Source organism: Solea solea, chromosome 18, assembly GCF_958295425.1.
Source record: "Solea solea chromosome 18, fSolSol10.1, whole genome shotgun sequence".
NCBI lineage: Eukaryota > Metazoa > Chordata > Actinopteri > Pleuronectiformes > Soleidae > Solea > Solea solea.
Genome location: NC_081151.1, coordinates 7283039 through 7302647, shown reverse-complemented (window position 1 = coordinate 7302647; position 19609 = coordinate 7283039). Strand labels below are relative to the sequence as shown.

At 42.7% G+C, this 19609-nt stretch overlaps 1 protein-coding gene across 2 annotated transcripts in view; it reads left to right on the top strand.

The window, feature by feature from the left end:
* fndc3ba (fibronectin type III domain containing 3Ba) overlaps positions 1 to 19609 on the top strand; it is a 99714-nt gene that overhangs the window by 74653 nt on the left and 5452 nt on the right. For both annotated transcript variants that reach the window (XM_058614730.1, XM_058614731.1), the window contains 15 exons: positions 53 to 112; positions 215 to 353; positions 1105 to 1158; positions 1386 to 1510; positions 3426 to 3600; positions 4334 to 4420; positions 5696 to 5831; positions 6908 to 6979; positions 9083 to 9201; positions 9416 to 9521; positions 10472 to 10644; positions 11681 to 11794; positions 12008 to 12157; positions 13196 to 13476; positions 15600 to 15818. In XM_058614730.1, the coding sequence (XP_058470713.1) occupies positions 53 to 112; positions 215 to 353; positions 1105 to 1158; positions 1386 to 1510; positions 3426 to 3600; positions 4334 to 4420; positions 5696 to 5831; positions 6908 to 6979; positions 9083 to 9201; positions 9416 to 9521; positions 10472 to 10644; positions 11681 to 11794; positions 12008 to 12157; positions 13196 to 13476; positions 15600 to 15818 (2010 nt within the window). The remainder of the gene's footprint in view (positions 1 to 52; positions 113 to 214; positions 354 to 1104; positions 1159 to 1385; positions 1511 to 3425; positions 3601 to 4333; positions 4421 to 5695; positions 5832 to 6907; positions 6980 to 9082; positions 9202 to 9415; positions 9522 to 10471; positions 10645 to 11680; positions 11795 to 12007; positions 12158 to 13195; positions 13477 to 15599; positions 15819 to 19609) is intronic.

The following is a 19609-nucleotide window of genomic DNA, read 5'->3' as shown; positions in this document are numbered from 1 at the left end:
TAAGTCCGGTGAACACTTGTGACTCTTGTGTGTGTGTATGTGTGTGATTTAGTGGCGAAGAACTGGAGTACCATCTCAAAGACCTAAGGCCGACAACAGACTACCACGTACGGTAAGGACCTGCAGGATCATACACCGTCTGTACATTGTCTGCTCTCCCTGTGTTGTCATTTTTAATGCAATTTCTGTGCCTGTGTGTGTGTGTTTTCCTCAGGGTCTCAGCCATGTACAACTCGGTGCGAGGCTCATGTTCAGAGGCCGGCTCGTTCACCACACACTGCAGCGTTCCTGACGTCCCGTTACCCCCGAAACTCTCCCACCGCACCAAGAGCACCCTCACCTTACAGTGGAAGGTACGGGCACCGGTGCTTCATCCTGAAGGCTGCTGAGAAAGCACTTCCATTCCAATGATTTCATTTTTGGATGACACATTTACACTTCTACTACCACCACCCTAACAGTATTTTTTTTTTTTTTAATGTATCGTCCAATTTGCCTGCATCCACAAAGTCTGACACTTTATTTCTACAGGAAAGAAACTATTTCCACCTTGTCCACATTAATGTTGATATTTGTGTGAAATATAGCAACATTTCTCAGTGAAGTTCCGTGTTGCTGGCAAATAGCCCTCACCTCAAGTGAGTTTGAGAACTCATGTAGCCTTCAGTTAGCATTACACTCAAAAATGTTGAGTTTGTCCATTGTGCACTACTGTAAAAACATGGCGGTCCAAAATGGCAGAGCTAATTCTGGAGTAATGAAAAACAACAATTCATACTAACGGGTGATTGTACACAAAATGAAGTGTAATGATTTTATCATTTAAGGTTTACACTGTGTACACTGCTTCATCTTCTACTTTGACTCAAATAATCCAGCTGCTTCTAATAGACGGACATTCTTGCCGTCGGTGCACATCCCTGCGCCCTCTCTTTTCCACGGCAGCAACTTTTATCAGTCACCCAGACAGGATATTAGGTCAATCACAAGAACACGGCAGGTATTTTGTCTGTCTCACTGTCTTTTATCCTTGGCTAATCTCTCCCCCTTCGCTCTCTCTCTTGTCTCTTTCCTTTGTGCGGTGCATTTCCCTGTCATTCACAGCCTCCTGGCGACAATGGATCCAAAATCACAAACTACCTGCTTGAGTGGGATGAGGTAAGTCTCCCTCTTGATGTCATGAACATCCGTTTGTTGTTTTGTTTTGTTTTTTAATAGCACTTATGCCGACATCAATATTGAGCTTCTGTAAATTATATTTTAACACTTCTCTTATGCTCACATTTACCGGAATACTTTTTCACCCTTACATTTGTTTTTCTTTCATCTCTCACTGCAATTAATCTCGTGCTATCTCACACACCATGTCCTCCCGTCCTGCGCAGGGAAAGAAGAACAGTGTTTTCAGAGATTGTTACTTTGGGAGCCAGAGACACTGTAAGCTGACACGACTGTTTCCTGCCTGTGGCTACACGTTCAGAGTGGCTGCACACAACGACATTGGCACAAGGTATGTCAATTTTCCTCTATAATCCCATTCGAATTCCATTTCATTTTCCATTCTATTTTTAATATTAAAATTACATTCGAATTTTAAAACATTTGAACTTAATATCATGTGGTTGTTATATGTTCTGTCCACTGGGCCATGCGTGGGACACTGGCGGCCTGCAGGGGCCTCTCGACGGAGTTAATATAATTAGCGAGTGTGTCGTTTTCGGCCGTGTGGCTCGTCTGAGCTTCCGTCGTTTTGAGAATTATATCTATGTCTATGAAATGTGCGGTGATCGTCGCGTATGCCTCCGTGGCAACTCTGTCGCGGATAGTCGCGCGGCTAAGAACCGTGCACCTTGGCTCAAGCTCTTGGATGAAGTCTATGAAACCGGACCCCTGGGAGATGTTCATCGGTTGTCTGTAATAGCATTCTGACGAGCAGCTGTAAACCACCGCGATGTGGAGGGAGGCAAAAAATACGTAAGTCTTGCCTGCTCTGACTTAAAGGCAAACTTCACCAATTAGCATTTAGCTTTGTATTACTAGAATAGGGGTAGTATTTTTGAAAACTTGTGCTTCCCAACCTTAGTTTCCCCTGAGTCGAGAAATAGCTTCATTCTTGTGGTGCCTTGCCCTGCCGAAAAGTGACTGCACCCTATAACTCTTTATTGCAAGGAACGATATTGACCAAATTCACTGTACATGCACCTGCTTTCCTCTACTGCTAATGCTGAAAATACAGAGAATGTAAGCCCTAACAATCCAGAGTTATAGGGTGCAGTCACTTTTCGGCAGGCCCTGCTGAAATGTGACTGTCCACCATCTTTGCTAACAGTTACGCTAACAGGACCAAGTGTCACTGGTGGGCACGTAACAAAGAAAATAATGAAGATATTTCTCAACTCAGGGGAAATTGAGGTTGGGAATGGGATGCTAGCCCTATTCTAGTAATACAAAGCTAAATGCTAATCGTGAAGTCTTCCTTTAAACTCCACTAGTTTGCCAGGGTGCGGCGTTGGCAGGTGTCCCATAATGTTGCTTGTTGTTGAGTGATATCTTTATTTTATTTAATTTTTCAGTTTGTTGACATAAAGCCAAAAACTTTCCACACATGGCTTTTTTAGACGGTCAGGAAGGGTGACCTTCGTGGGTGTTTTAATCGCTGTCGCCGTCTAACTGAGCGTGAGATTGTTGTGAATCAGAAAACTTTATTGTTATGCGAGGGGTCGTACGCGAGCAAAGCATTTTGTTTTTCACACGTGGATGGGCATATATATATTCGACAGCCCTAGTATGTTGTCTTTATTTCTGAGTCAACAAACACAGATTCCCTCCAATGTCCTTGTTCACATACAGTAGGAGAATGTTTTGTTTTTTTTTTATTGAAAAACACCTGTTGGGTGTTCAGCTATATTTTTTTGGTAACCATGGATACTGAGCAAAATGTGTAAATGACACCCACAGTATAGCATTACTCTCCATCTCCCTCCCTTGTTCTTTCATCTGGTCATAATAGCGGGGTGGATCTCACCATGATAGGGGAAATTGGAGGTGGTGATAGAGGGAATCTGGAGTTAGGTGGAGGTGATATGAACTCCGGTTTAAAGCCGTGGACAAACATACGCTTACGCACAGGATTTCGGTTACTTTCTTCTTCATGCTTAAAAAGATTTACAGCATCTCAAACCTCTGAAGGTGCTTGTGTTTTTAAGTCATTTGTCTGCCTGCGACTCACAAATCAACCCCCTCCCAAATTGTCTGTCTGGTTTCTGACATGTATACTGGAGTGCATCCTTATGTCTTCCTCCTCTCATTGCTCTCTTTTATGTCTCTGCCACTGCTGTCCTCAACATTCCACATTTCAAATAGAAACATCAGCATTTTGAATCAAACTAAATGTGTTTTTGTTTTTTTTGTTATGTGTCATGCAGTGGCTTCAGCACAGAGGTGGTGTTTTACACCATGGGTACCCTGCCTGCTCTGCCCCTGGCACCGCGGCTGGTCAGGGCTGGGGTTTCCTGGGTGACCTTGGAGTGGGGGCGACCTGAGGGCAGTCCCAGTGAGGAGCAGCTCAAATACATTCTTGAGATCCAGGAGGACAACAGCGTTAGTACCACACACACACAACCACCATAATTCAGACTTGATCTATGGCCTTAATACTCTTAAAGTCAGAATTCTGACTTTTTTTCTCAAAATTCTGACTTTAGTCTCTGAATTCTGATTTAAATCTCATAATTCATGCTGGGTTTTTTTTACATGTAGCCCTAATACTCTTCGGTACAATGGTAATAGTTATTTTAAGAGTAATATTTTGATAACAGCTTGTAAATGATCAGTTTATTTTCATTTAAATTTTTCATCCTCCTTTATGTCTCACACACATTTCCCATTGTTATTACCAACCCATTAGGAACACAACATGTCATTGTACTGTAGTGTAAAGTGTTGCTGAAAGTGTAGAGCTTGTTTACCGTCACACACTAAAAACCGCACTCATTGATTGTAAAACTGAGCAGGAACTGTGTCGTCCATCAGACTAAACATGAGACCTTAATTTGTTTTTTTCCCCTGTTTTTATTACGTCTTGGAGCTCCGTGCTTTCAGTCTGTCAAATCCCCCAGGACTAGTAGAAAGAGAAAAATGTACTTTAATGACGCACTTTTGAAAACTGGATTACGACAAAACATTTCAAAATTGCCCACATAATGCACTCACTGCAAAAACAAATCTTACACTTACACAACATCAGCGTTTATTTCATCCATGTTGACAAAGTGATGGTGATGAAAGCAGCATTGTGGTGCAACACAGATAACTGACAGTGTTTGTCTCACAGGGAGCAGACTTTCATCCAAAGTACACTGGAGAAAACTTGACTTGTACTGTACAAGGCCTGAAGAGGAGCACACAGTATAAATTCAGGGTAAGTAATGTCAGGATGTCAGTTAAATTTGCGTTTTTGTGTTAAATTGTCGTTGTATCCAAAGGGTATTAATTATTATGATAGAGCTGTGTATTGTTTTTGTTTGTTTTTTTAGGTTTACGTCCTGTTGATTTTGACCGAAAACGAGTTTAATACAACTCTCTTCCCACTCCTACTTTACAGACCACTTAGTATGCTCTATTTTGCATTTAAAATTAGATTTTGGTCGGGTTTTATCAAGCTAGTGCATGTGTAGCATAATTTTTTGTAAAACAGTACATTTGAAAATTCATGGATAACAATAAAAGTTATATTTTAGCATTAAAAATATCTACATACATATTATAGAAACAAAAAAGTATTTAAATAATTATCAATGCTGTTAATTTAGGGTCAGCTGTGGCATAAACCTTACATTGTGTGATGTCTAATTCATTTGTTAAGCACAGTACAGTTGTATTGACTGCCATTTCTACTGCACGTGTCTGTAAACAGGAAGAATAAGCAGTAACCATGGTGACAGTTGCATGTCAGGGACAGGGGGAGGGGTTATTGTAGGTCTCAGCAGCGATCACTACTATTATATAAAGGCAAACTGCCAAAAGAATATACTTTGTGTGTGGTATCCTAATTAATTTATCGAGACTTAGTGGGTTTACATTAAGTTTCGTTTGACATCTGGTGTAGTTTTGGAGGAGAATCATGATTGCTTCTCCTCAAATGTTCTCGCTTCATCAGTTTCTAGTCCGTGAGGCGTCTCCAAGGATACCAACCTACTTCCAGGTGGCTCTAACGTTACAAACTAGAGAGGAATACTTTTACCGGCAGAGAATTGGCCACAATTTTAAAGAGCAGGCAATTCACCAAGCCACTTACAGAAGGGATAATCCCGCTTTGCTTCTTCTGAGAGCTGTGACAGCTCCTCATAATGAGAGGACATTGTGAGACAAAATGTACTGATGGGGGACATGTGTGAGTGTTTGAATGTGTCTTAATCACAAAAGCTTAACGCATGTCCGCTATGGACGTTTGAAAAGAAAGCACGTTTTGTTTTTCTCCGTTGGATGACTAAATTGATAGGTGGAAGGTGGAAGTGCCCGGAGAGCCACAGGTGGAGGAGAAGAGAGTAATGGCTCCATTAGGCAGGACAATTAATTTGCTCTGTAAGAGGTTTCTAGGTTTTCACTGAGGAAGCTCACTCTGAGTCTTTTTAGGCTGTCCACGTCTTTCTCTCCTTCTGGTTTATTTTACACCGTTCCATTTCCCTCTGTGCAGCTCATGGCGTCAAACATGGAGGGGAAGAGCAGTCCCAGCGAAGTGCTGGTGTGCACCACCAATCCTGACAAACCAGGACCTCCGTCTACACCCTGTGTCACTGCAGCGACGCCCTACGGATTCACTGTCAGATGGGGTAAACGGAGACACTGTTACACACCTTTCATGTTCTTTAAATTAGGGCTCATTCTTACAGATTTAGCCCTTATTCTTAAAGGAATACAGTTATGCTAACAGGACCAAGATATTTCTCGACTCAGGGGAAACTGAGGTGCAATTTTTCAAAAATAATACCCCTACTCCAGTAATACAAAGCTAAATGCAAATAGGTGAATTATTCCTTTAACACCTAAGCCTCAAAATGTCTTTTTTTTTAAACTTATTTTAACCATAAAAGGGCCACAACATTTTTCCAAAAAAACTTTGAACCTCTGGCAGTTATTTACACATTACTGCATGTTAAAATGGTGTATTAACAATTTGAAACGAAAAAAACACCAGATTTTGCGTGTTAAATTTGAAAATTTGAACGGTATAAAACATATTTAAAATAACATTTGCTTGAGCCTTTGTCTCAAGGTCCAAAAAGAGGCCAAAAAATGGAAACGGCATTTTTTACAACTCTCTCCTGTCTGGTGACAAAGATGCTGATTTGCTGGCTTCCTGCAACAGAGCGAGATAAAGATTTTCTGGTTTTAGGATCGGTGTACAATGTGGATGATGTTACTCTCTGACCTACATTTTCAGCAGAGAAAAAAAACTGATCAAATAATTCAGCCGAGCGTTTACCAGAGGCAATGTTATAATTAAAGATGGGGAAATCTTTGACAAACTGTTGCCTCTGCGGTGTGATCATCAAAGTCCGCCTGAGCTGCAGTTTTTAATCAGCGCTGTGATGACACTATAAAACACGAGTTTGCTAAACAACACACCTCTAATTCTGCGGTTTAGTCTTGCTTTATGACAACATTGCTGAGAACAGCCAAGAATGTTTAATGCATCAATAGTTGTGCCCTCGGCACTTTTATTGTGAAATAATGTGACGTGTGTTCGGGATTGATGGCTTTGCTAATGATTTACGAATGCACTATCCCACATGAATTATCTTTCGTTTTGATAGATTTAGTCATCTCTTTTTCTTAATTCATAAAGAATATATAGAAATGTGATCTTTCTCTCAAACTAAAATCAACCTATCGATTGCTCCGACAGATCCTCCGCAGGACAACGGTGGCTCAGAGACTCTCACGTACCTGTTGGAGATCTCAGAGGGCTGCACTGAAGGTACGATTTTCATTTTTTTTGTTTGTTTGTTTTTATATAGCAAAGCACCTTCTGTATTCTCTCCCTCGTTATTGTTCGCTCAGTTATTGTCCTCTCAGTTATTGTCCATTTCCTCTCACTTACTCCATTAAGAAGAATCACATCCGTTCAAAATTAAATCACTCCAGCACACAGTGTTGCTTGGACTTCCTCAGACCCACACTACCATGGTTTGTTCTGTTCATATACAGCAGAAAGAGAAAGGACGTGAGAACGAGTTGGAATCTGTTTATGTATTTTATATGATAATGTCTTTAACAGGCTCAAAAGCTCTTTCAGTGATGACTCCTGGTCCCTGATTGTTTTAGTGGACGTTTTCTGTCTTTTTATTTGGGGTTAGTCCAAGACATGTAGATTAGATTTAGGTTAACTGAATCCTGGCCGCCGAATTTTACCTTCCACTGGCTCCAGCTCCCCATGCGTCCCTTTAATGGTATGCGGTAGAGATCATTGAATATTTAGAATGATTAAATTCATTCAGGACAGCTTCACATTTAGCATACACACTCATTTTGCCTGTCAAAGGTCAGCGTCCCTCGCACGGCCATTACTGACGAATTACTGCCCTTATTATGAACATTTTTTCAAGCGAATGTGTAAAAAAAGATAAAAGCGTGAAGTGATGACTTTTTGTATCTAAAAGGTCAAAAATCATCTTCATTCTTGTGCTATAATGTTTTGGCCAAAGCCACTTGTCTGGCGAATTTTTTATTATTGCCCAGCAAATTGAGTGGCAGGAGGAGGACTAACAAGCACATTTTAGTCAAACATAATTAGCCTCTCCTCTATCATCGGTGTGTTTGTCTCTATCTTGCCTCCTACTGCTGCTCTGCACCCTTTTACCTTCTCTGCACTCTAAAGTTCTACTCGTGGGTGCAGTGTTAACCGCACACACGATTACCCTGACTCATCTCATCTCATCATGGATTCTGTGATTCGTGATTTTTTTTTTATTATTCCGTGTGTGCATGGTTGTCGCTCTGGATGACTTTTCCCAGAGGCTTCATCCACAATACTTCATTTTTGTTTAAAAAGACCTGGTGGAAAGTAACAAATTACAGTATTTTTATTTCATGTTACTGTGATTATTGAGTATTTTTTTGTGTACTTGTACTTTTTCGTTTTAGTCACATCCGTTATTGAGTTAAAAAAAAGTTGGACAGGTGAAAGATGAGGACAGGTGAATGATGAGGAGGACAGGTGAATGATGAAGACGGGTGAATGATGAGGAGGACAGGTGAATGATTATGACAGGTGAATGAATGATGAGGAGGACGGGTGAATGATGAGGAGGACAGTTGAATGGTTAGGACAGGTGAATGATGATGAGGACAGGTGAATGATTAGGACAGGTGAATGATCAGAGCAGGTGAATGATGAGGAGGACAGTTGAATGGTGAGGAGGACAGGTGAATGAGGAGGATAGGTGAATGACGAGGAGCACAGGTGAATGATGATGAGGACAGGTGAATGAGGTGGACAGGTGAATGATGAGGAGGACAGGTGAATGGTGATGAGGACAGGTGAATGATGAGGAGGACAGGTGAATGGTGAGGAGGACAGGTGAATGATGAGGACGGGTGAACGGTGAGGACAGGTCACAGTGATGACAGGTGAATTGGCCCTAATTAGGGAGTGAGAGAGAAAGTTAAAGCATGTGTGACCGTTGACCCATTTTGACTGATCCATTATTTGTGTTTACATATTTTATTTTTGTCAGCACTTTAATATGTAAAGGTTTGCATTTAATTAAAAACAATCCATGTGAGACACGACACAAGAAAGAACCTCAACCTTGATAAAAAGGTAACAAAGTAACCTTTACTCATTGCATTGCAGTACATTTTTAGACCAGTACTTTTACTTACACATTATGTGGATCATGGCTCCAGATTACTTCTAATACTGAGCTGAAATGTTCAACGGCAGATGGTATTGTCGTATGGATGTTTCCCGAATTTGTAAAAAGCAAATGTACAGCATGTTATGTTGAAGGCTGTACACTATGGCTTGCGTTTGTCATGTGTACTCATGCTTTTGTTACGTATTTGCTTGTTTGTACAGCGAGCCAGTGGGAGGTAGCGTATAGTGGTCCAGCGACAGAGTGCATGTGCGAGCGCCTGACACCTGGGACCTTCTACCGCCTTCGCGTGTGCAGCATCACCACAGGGGGCCACAGCTCGGTAAGGCCACGCACAGAGACGTGCATCTTTATGCCGCTGACTTATAAATTTTCCCGCTAAGTGTTTCAGGATAAGAAGTGAATTAACGGTGACGCACACAAACACTCTCGCCTCTTAATTGGCATTTTCACCTGTCGCTAATGAAAAGATTCCACTATTACTGTGGCGTGTCTCTTCTGTTTTAATTTCCATCTGTGTGTCTCTGTTCCCAAAGTGCACTGGAAGTGTTCCGGTTCGTACATTAAGTGTCCCGCCAGGGCCCTGCCAGCCACCAAGGATTGTGGGTAAAGCCAAACACAAGGAAGTACAGCTAGAATGGGGTGAGTGCCGACGTACACATACACTGTGGTTAGCTTTATGTTTATATTTTAAATGTATTTTTTTTTTAACTTTAACGCAATTCAACCCAAGCACCCTCTGGCAGTTTAATATGTTTCCTGGCTAGCTCTAATGTAACATCAGTCAAACACATTTCTGCCTAATTGAGCCTTAATTTAATCCATTAAATACCTTACCTCGCCTCATATCTGACTTAACTCCCCTAATTCCACACCATTATTGCAGATTAGTGCTGTTTTTCGTTGGCAGGCACAAGTTCTTGCTCTAATGCAGCAGGCCACAGGCCTAATCAGTTCACTTGCAGCCAGCGCTGCTACAATTACTGGCCCTGAGCTGAAGGTCAGACAAAAACTATTAGAGGGCTTTCCCCTCCGTGTCTCCATTATTTATTAGCTGCACTTCATTTATTACTGTACCTTAAATGGTGGGAGAGAAAATCACCTGGAAATGATTTAAAAATGGATCCGATGAACTGAGACAAAAGGAATTTCTGTAAAATACAATATCTTTTTTATCTTTTTGTCAAATTCAGCACAAATTATCCAACAGAATCATTTGTTGTGGAATTGTATACATACACATTATGTTTTACAGATTACAAACCCGGAAATTATGATATTGTCAAATGAATTATTTTGTCCACAAGGTTTTAATGATTTATTTGTTATATGGAGCAAAGAAAGTGGAAAATATTCACATTTAAGAAGCTGAAAAATCTGAAAACTTGTGGAAAAAAAAACCCTCAAACCAATGTGGGTGTGTGAGGGTTTACACTGGCGTTAAAAAATGCAGATTAGGTTAATTGGACACTGGAAATTGACCGTAGATGTGAATGTGAAAGTCAATTGTTGGTAAATCTGTGTATGTTGGTCCTGTGAGAGACTGGTGAATCAGATCAGACCTTAAACTCCTCTCACCTCTGCATTCTTAGACTCGCCCGTCTCTGAGGGAGTGTCCGAGGAGTGCGCGTTCAGTCTGGAGATGAGCGAGGGGGACGCCACGCCATCAGAGGTGTACCAGGGGACGGAGTTGCAATGCACTGTTGGCAGTCTGTTGCCCGGTGCCACGTACAGCTTCCGACTGCGGGCTGCCAACGAGGCTGGGGTGAGAAATCTGCACGCATCTCACAGACGATTTTATTTGATTTGACTTTTATTTAACCAGGTAAAAACCCGTGAGTTGAGATTGAAATTTTTCTTTTCCATGGGTGACCTGGCCAAGAGGTCAGCAGCCCAGGTCACAATAAATATTAGATTAGACAAAAGTAATGTAACGGTGTACAATGTTAGCGTGGCATTTAAAGTGCAGGAGTTGAGGTTCACAGGCACTGTTTACTGGCCGATTCTGTTCAAACACGTGGAACAGAAAGATGGAGAACTTCATTAGAACAAAGAAAATAGTGGCTTTTTGTGAAGGAGAGTGTGCAAATATGGAGCACCTAAGCCAAGGAGAAGCCCAGAAAATGGGATGGAAGCAGCAGTTAGCCACAAGGGGGCGAAAAAGGAACTTGTTTTGAATGCTGATCCCCCAAAAATCCACAAACGTAGTGGTTTTCATAACCTTATTTACAAATGTATTAATTCTTACTTTACTCACAGTGCAACTAGCAGTGTTCATACAGTGCTCTTTAGAAAAGGATGGAATAAAAACACCAGGAGAAAGCTCAAATTTAATAACGATACATTGGTTCATCGAGTCCTTCTAATTGAGTAATAAATTATGTTTCCACTTAAGATATGAGTGGGCGCTGTTTGATTGACAGCTGGCAACATCCAGTAGACGCCTGTGAATTTTAGTGCACGGTGCCAACCACAAGACTGCGCTGTGCCCCTTTTCTTATATATGGTCCGTGGTCGTGTCAGGCACGAACACCCCAGGGTAAACAGGGGCCAGGAGCAATTAGTGTCCCAGACACTCTCACAGTGTTTCACAGACTGGAGCTAAAACCCTGATTGGTTTGATTATTCTCCCAGACAAAAAAATCAACCGACACTCGCACCAACTCATCAGCACAAACACGCTGCTCACAATCGGAAGCATGGAGGGCGCGCGCTGAAAATAACAGCTCTGAAAACAACACTTGAGACTCACGTGTTAACGTCCACACGTGTGCGTCTGTGTCTGTGTTTGTCTCTTTTAGTTGGGAGTGTACTCTGACCCGACAGAGGTGACAACTGCAGCGGGGCCTCCTGGCCAGTGTGGGGCGCCACTCATCACTCTCACCAACAACACTTGTATAACGCTGAACTGGGAGGTGAGACAAACACAGAAAAATGCTTAATATGGGCAAAGAAAACAGAGACAAGACAGAAAGAGATTTAAAGCTGTCTCTAAATACCTGTTCCAGCTTGAAACAAAGTCTTAAGAAGTCTTCTGCCCTCATTTTGAGAGCCTTTTGAGTCCATTCATTCCATTTTTGTTTCCTTCCAAGTTCTCATTGATTTCTCTGTCCCTGTGTGTTGCACAGAGTCCCGAGGGTTCGGGTACGGACATCTCTGAATATCGCTTGGAGTGGGCAAGGGAAGAGGAACCCATGGAGCTCATCTACTCCGGCTCTGCCACCCAGTGTGAACTGTCAGACCTCACGCCTGCCACAGACTACTGCTGCAGGCTACAGGTACAGTGCAACCACGCACACTGAGAAGAGAGGGGGGGAATACGCGTGAATCATTTATGCAGACACAGACCGCGAGGGGCTGCGCTGTCCAGAATGACAAGTACGACACGGGCACTTCATCACGTCAAAATGAAAGCATTTACATACAAATATCAGCCGATGGAGGCATCAAGAGTCAGTAACGCAACACCGACAGACGGAGGCCGGCGAAAGAGAAAGGGTTGTTTTTATTCTGTTTGTGCCTGGACTCCTGATCTGGTCCATAAATTTACTGCTCTTCTTTCCTGACGAACACTCGGCTAGTATGAGTTCACTAAAATGTTTTATGGGTCTTCCTTTTCTTTTGTGGACTTCCAGAGGCAGAACAAGGTCATGCTAATGTTTTAATCAATGATTATGTGTGTGCATGTGTGTGTCTGCAAGACGGCTGGATCACTCGGTGTGCTTTATTTAACAGTTGAACTCGACGTGACCCAACCCCCCCCCCATCGTAATGTTCTGTACCTTCAGGTGATGCTTAATTGTTTGAGATACACATGTTTGTTTTATGAGAACTCTTTGAAGTGCCAGACAGTGTCATGAGGACGAGGTAAATCACGACATCCTCACACAATATATTCGACAGGTGACCGTAAATCAGACAAAACCCCTGAAACATATTTCTTTATCGCTGACCTGAAAGGTATGTAGATAGTAGTCACAAGTAGTCAAGTCAAGGCTGCCTTGTACAAGCACCGCGTGGACTGTAAATGGTTTATATCATTGATTTTTTTGTACATTTATATATTAATACTGAACGTGCTCCTTTTACACTTAAAAAATGACAATAAAGCCATCTGTTTCATTAGGTTTTGATCTTGTTTGAGTGCACATTCGGCCATGCAAATTAAAAAGTACACGACACCGGTGGTTAGCATTTCTCTTTATTTTAGTTTGAGCTGATTTAAGTGACTGAAATTGTACATTGACCACTTCTCTTCTGTCCTTTACCTTCTTTGTTTTCACCATGTTCTCTGTATTCTCTTGTCTCCCACTCAGGCGGTGAATCAGGCGGGCGCCGGTCCTTACAGCGAGCAGGTGAGTTTCCGGACCCCAGCAACAACTCCGGACCAGATCTCATCTCTCCTCCTCCTGGACCTCCCGACCTCCTCCGAGTTGGGTAACTCCCCGTCGACCTGCCTCTTCCTGAAGTGGGACGAGCCAAACAGCAACGGGGCGGAGATCACGTCCTACGTCATCACCGTGGACGACCAAACCATCACTGTGGAGTCGGGGACGAGTCACCTTGTCACAGGCCTGCAGCCGGACACCGAATACAGGTACGGGAACATATTCTGATGTTGACTTGAGTACATGATAGTAATGATGGTTACATATTATGGGGTACAAATAGTGGATCTTTTTGTCTCGATGTAGAGGTTTGCACCTGCTGCTTGTGTGCTGTGTTTTTCTAGAGTTCAAACAGCTGCTGCTGAAAACTGAGAGTACACAGAACGGTAAATCTCAGGTTTTTGTACTAAACAAAGATGAAGAAAGAGCCTAATCAACTGTCATGTGACTAATCTGTATGGGTATAGACACGACGGTGTGAAGACAAGTCGCTTTAGATTGTCACTAGAACATGCTTGCAGTGAATCAACCGAAAATGCTTCTCATTCACCGTAGAGCAGCGTTTACAGGAGCGAGACGTCCGACTGCTGCACTGTAGATCAGTTAAAAAGACTTAAAAATCCTAAAAACGTGGCTTCATCTCCAACAATTACCAGGAAAATGTCTAAAATCTCGATATTTAACATTTAATGTATTTAGAAAACCAACCAAGCTGGGGCCATAAGTGGAAAAGGGCCTTTTAGTCTACTCCACTGCCACAGTTTATGTGCACGATTTTATTATGCGGACGCATGAGTCTGAGATTATCACTAATGATCTCATCATGTAACACAGTAACGTTGATTTTTATCTCGCTACTCCATCCATCTTCTACTACTGAGACACACAACCAGCCACTCTCACACTCCCAGCTACAGTCAATTTAGAGGTTAGATCCCTACATCTGCATATTGGGAGGAAACTGGAGAACCTGGAGAAAACCCCCCACATACACACACAACTACACCAAACATGTGACTCCCATTTTGTGATCCGACTCACTTCAGTTGTTTTTGTTTCCGTGAATAATTCAGTGCCTGAATGTTTGCATGTTATGAGTTCTATGAAACAGAGTGGGAGGGTGTGTGAGGTGTGTGGGGGGGGGGTGTCATGTGAAACATGTGAAGAGGCACTGTGTTTACACACCATTGTTTTCATTCTGAGGTTGTTTTCGTCCCAGTGTTGCTTTGCTCTCATGCGTAATTGCTGCCGCCGAGGCAAAGCCCCCGTGTGTGCGCGCGTGTATGCATGTGCGCTACTTCAAATAATATTAATCCTGATGTTATTTCTGTGTACGGCTCTGTGAAGGACCACGGTAAATAATATTGTTTGCTCTGTCAAGAGCACGGCTCTGTGGCTGCTCCAGTGCAGCTTTCGGTGTCCGAAATGCCCTGAGTAAAAATATCATAGCATTAAATAACAACAATAATAATAATAATACATGTTAAAAAAGAGTCTAAATAACAAGTTACATGTCGGGTGATGTGTTCTCTAATTGCATTTTACTGAGAGCTTTATAACCTTTAAGGTGTGCAAATCTTCTGCTTTTGTGACATCATTACAAAATGTCATAATTACAAAAAATAAAAGAACTCACGGCCGTGAAGATTAGGGTCTCGTGTGCTGCAGATTACACGTGAATTGGCCCCTCCAACACTTTCCATTAGGCCTATGGATGAATGACAAATAATTGGGCGAACGCTGCCCTTTCTACCCTTGTCTTCTCTCGGGCCAAATGAATTATAGGAAAAGGTTACTGTTACAGAGAATCACCAGTTAAATGTCAGATCAGATGGCGGTCGCTCTCGCTGCCGAGGGCCTCGCGCGTGGATGCTGATCAGCTGATTAATTACTGGCAGAAGAAGGGGGTGTGAGAGTGAGGCGGACACCTGGACGACAGGCAGCGGGGTGGTGATCCAATTGTGCACGTGCTTGTCAGTCAGCGGCGTAAACAATCCATGCAGGTGTGTGTTTGTAAAAGTGCTTTCCAAACAGTAAATCGAAGAAAACACTAGGATTTCCATGTGTTTTACTTTATATACATGGAAAAGCTGGGCCAGCTGCAGTCACTGAAGTGGAGAGTACATTGATTTGTAATGAAAAATGAGGGAACGGTGATGGGAGAGTGGATCTATAGTCAATCCTGACTCTCCATTAGCCGAAGTAAGGCTGGAAATAATAACAATAGACGAATGACGTACATACATTTACTCACTCCTTCATGTGCTGTAAAATGAACATAATCTCTGCTGAACAAATAATAATCTCCCTCTCCTTCTTCCTGGCTTTGCAGTGTACAGATTCAGGCGCTGAATTCCATCGGCTCCAGTCCCACAAGTCCGCCGCTGCTGGCGAGGACACGGCCACTCCCTCCCGCCCCGCCCCCACTGGAATGCTCCGCGGCGGGGCCCCAGAGCCTGAAGCTGAAGTGGGGCGAGAACCCCAGCCACACGCGCGCCCTGCTCGCCGACGACATGGCCTACACACTACAGATGGAGGACAAGAACCACAGGTGAGGCGCGAACGCGATACCCTTCTCACGCCACTGTTGTTGACACCCTCGCGGTGTAAACTGAGACGCCGGGTCTCGACCACGCTCGCGTGTTAAAAAAGGGAAAATGTCAAACGTCCAATGAGAATCTTTAGGCTTGTTCACATATCTACTGGACAACGTTAGCTGGGAGATTGGCTCCAACCAGTCGCAAGGTAAATGGGTTTTTTAGATGTTTTTGGTAAAAAAAAAAAAGGGGGGGAGGCACTTTTCTGAATAGATGAGTGGGTATTTCATATATTGCACGTCGGCTATTTTATTGACGCTGTGAGGTCCTGTGTAGAGTCAGACTTGTTATCTTACAGCCAGTCAATACAAAAAGGTCAATATTACACACACGCTACAGACTCACTCACACAAACAGGAGAGAACATGAGCAGCAGAGGAAGGAGGTGTGTGTGTGTGTGTGTGTGTGTGAGAGCATTAACCAGATGTACCAGAGAGTAGTCACGTTGAGGGCATATAGAGCCAGCTGGAATATGGCCTACAAACAATCAACCGTCCATTTAGCCGAACGGTCAGACAAGGGAGCCAGATGGGAAGAGAGAGAATTAGTTGTGGTGGGGAGGAAGGGGGACAAGGGGTCAGAACATAACCACAGACGGGGAGTTAAATACAATTAGTGAGAACACAAGTTTGGGGGCCATTTCTATTTATTTTAGCTTAAGAAAGAACAGGAAGTGCTTCTACACACCTGTCAGGTTGTCTCACTTTCTCCCTCCTGTCGCCCCCCTCTCTCTCTCTCTCTCTCTCGTCATTATGGTTGGACGGTCATCAGTGTTTGAATGAACTCTTGGCTGGTGTCGAGCTCATGCGTCGCTACCTTGGCACACTGGGAATGGGCCATGATCTGTAACACACATAAGCACGGACACGCTCTCTCCGGTCGATTAAAAACAGCTTTCATCGTTAAGCGAGTTATAACTACCCTTTTGAATTAAGTCAGCGGTTTGCCTGGATGCATTTGTTAGTCTTCTTTGCTGAAAACACTGAGTATAGTCCACACCTCGAACGCGGCATCACATGTTTTTCACTCCTATATTTAGCGAAACGTAAAGTAATGCGTTGATGTCGATGATTACCGCCCAGGATTAAATGTGCAACACAGAGAATGGCATTTTTCAGGCAGCTCAGGTCAGAATGGCTCAGAGTAGTCTTTTGTTTGGGCCAAAATAGCAGTAAATTGGTTAGTGATTCATACTTGGGTCCTTCCACTTTGCTTCTTTTCCTATCGGGGGAGAGAATTAATGTTCGCTTTCCTCTCCGTCTATTCAGGGATTTCTGCACATTCCAGTCCCTCAACAGCACTATATCTTTTTCCTGTTTTTATCTAAAAACGGTGTAATTGTAGCAAGAAATTAAATGGAATAGTTATATTTATTTTAACAAAAAATAAAAGAGAAGAAAGTTCCCTGTGAAGTAGCTGAGTAATTCTACCAAGGAAGTCATTGAATGTTTTTGATTCATTGATGGTTCCACTGTGCAAGGATGTATTCTTGTATTCTATCCTCGTAAAAAAGCATTATGTTTTTGTGTTTATCGATCGCCGGGTTAACAAACTAAGAAGAAAGGATCCATCGATCCACAGGCTCTGCCCACACGGAGGATTAAACAATCCACGTGTCGGACAATTAATACGGATAAAAATAGCGGTTCAACTTGTATCCTCCTCTTCATCTCCCAACATTTCTTCCCTCAAATGAAACCGTCACATAAGCTCCCTTTTAAGCGAGTGAATCATTCCTGACCGGTGCAGACTAATTGCCGTTTCCCAGGATTCATTACGTGCAGCTCCTGGTGGCTCTGACCTGATGTTTGTGTTTGCGGGTGCATTAGCTGCGCGTGTGTCTGCGGTGGTTCGTTAGCAGATGGATGGATTGAAAACTCTTAACTTAAGACTAATCCTGCTTTCTTCTTATTAAATATGTATAATATTAAGTTTGGTACAGAGGCATATCAGGTTTCAGTAGTTGAATTAAATTCTGGGGTTTGACGATGCATTTCATCACCGTCTTTGTTTCTATATCGAAAATAGCTTTAGTGTATGTGCCTCTGTCTGTCTCTGTCCTTGGCTGATATTCATTTTTCTGAGAGTGCGGTGACTTCACTGCGTGACGACCTCCTGATAAATGTGTCCGACCTTTCATACGTGTCCTCCCTCCAACATCATCTTTTACCCTCTTTGTTTTCCCCTTGTCCACGCCGCCGCATGTGATGATTTAAAAAAGAAAAAAAGAAAGCTGTTTTCACAGCAGTGAATCCCTGTTTTCCACCCGTCTTCATTCCTCTTTCTCTCGTAGCTTATTTCCTTTCTCTTATCTCCCTGCCTGCAGATGGGTTGCCAGGGCTCTCTGTCCTCCCTCACTTGCGGCTCTTTTTTCATTTCCACTTGTTTTCCCTCACCTTTTAAAAAGCCACGGCCAAGTTTGTTTGATATTTCTGAGACCATGTTATACCCAAAACTGCCTTCTGGCGCGGGTATTGGGAGTGAAAGGGTGCCATGGCAACATGAAGAAGGTTTCAACCTTCTGGCAAAATTGATTTAGTTTTTTTTTAAAGATGGATGCAGCGGGAGGAACATGCACTCGGGGAAAAGCTTGTGTGTAGTCGCTGTCACTCTTAAAAAGCATTCATCCACACAGCTACATCTGTCCAGGCTTGCATCCATCTTCCATCTCATTGTCTTGTCCTTCAGCGTTTCCTAGATTCAATACATACCCTCCGTCTTCACATTCTCTACCCATCGCTCAGCCACGCCACACAACTGTTTACCCCTCCAGCAGAAGCCGCGCTCCTTTTCACTCGTTCATTTAGTCATCACTGGCGGCAGCTGGTGGCCCAGGGCGATGTGCCAAGGTCGTGTCAAGATCGTCTTCGGTAGCTCAGTGGTAGAGCGAGTCGACTTTCGACTCGAAGGTTGTGGGTTCGGTTCCCATCTCTGCTGCTAACTGCAGCGTGTGAATGGCAAGAAACTGTAGTGTAGAGCAGCTGTGAGTTTAGTTAATGAAGACTAGGAAAGCGCTGTATAAATACAGACTATTTACCATTCTTGCAAACACAATATCTCAAGTAGGCCCATAAAATGTCAGAAATCGATCAGTGTTTCTCAAACCTAGGAAGGATGATGTCCTCAAATGTCTTGTTTTGTCCAAAAACTGAATAGCTATTCAGTTTTAAAGATTTATTTGTTATATGGGAGCAAAGAAACCAGAAAAAAATCCAACTTTAGAAGCAGAAAATTCATTTCAATTCCCTTAAAAAAACACTCAAAATAGTTGAAGTAATTGTTTCAGCCCCAATCTCAAGAAAGCTTTCAGAAATGTTCTTAAATCTTGGCAAAAACATTCACTTGGATTCACAGACGAACTGCACTAACTGCTCAGGTGCGGGTAGCTAGAGATCAAAGTCACGTGGCCTTTTTTTTAACAAAAGCCCTTTCGACATTACATTTTTCATTAATAATTAAGACGTGCATGTATTAAAAGGTGCACACTGACACTGCATTCATCTGTAAAGACGTGCAATCTTCATGTACAGTCATCTGTTTCCTCCTCCAGTCAGCCAGTGAATAATTCAGCCACCTCGAGAGCAGGCTGTTACTCCTTCACTGTCTATGGTGCGGTAGACTGATACAGTATCAGGCAGTAATTCATTAATACACATTCATGTTTAACATGTACTGATTCCTAAAAGAAACTTTTTTGATACCAGTTTTATTAAATCTGATCCGTCTTGTTGTCTCCTCCCATATT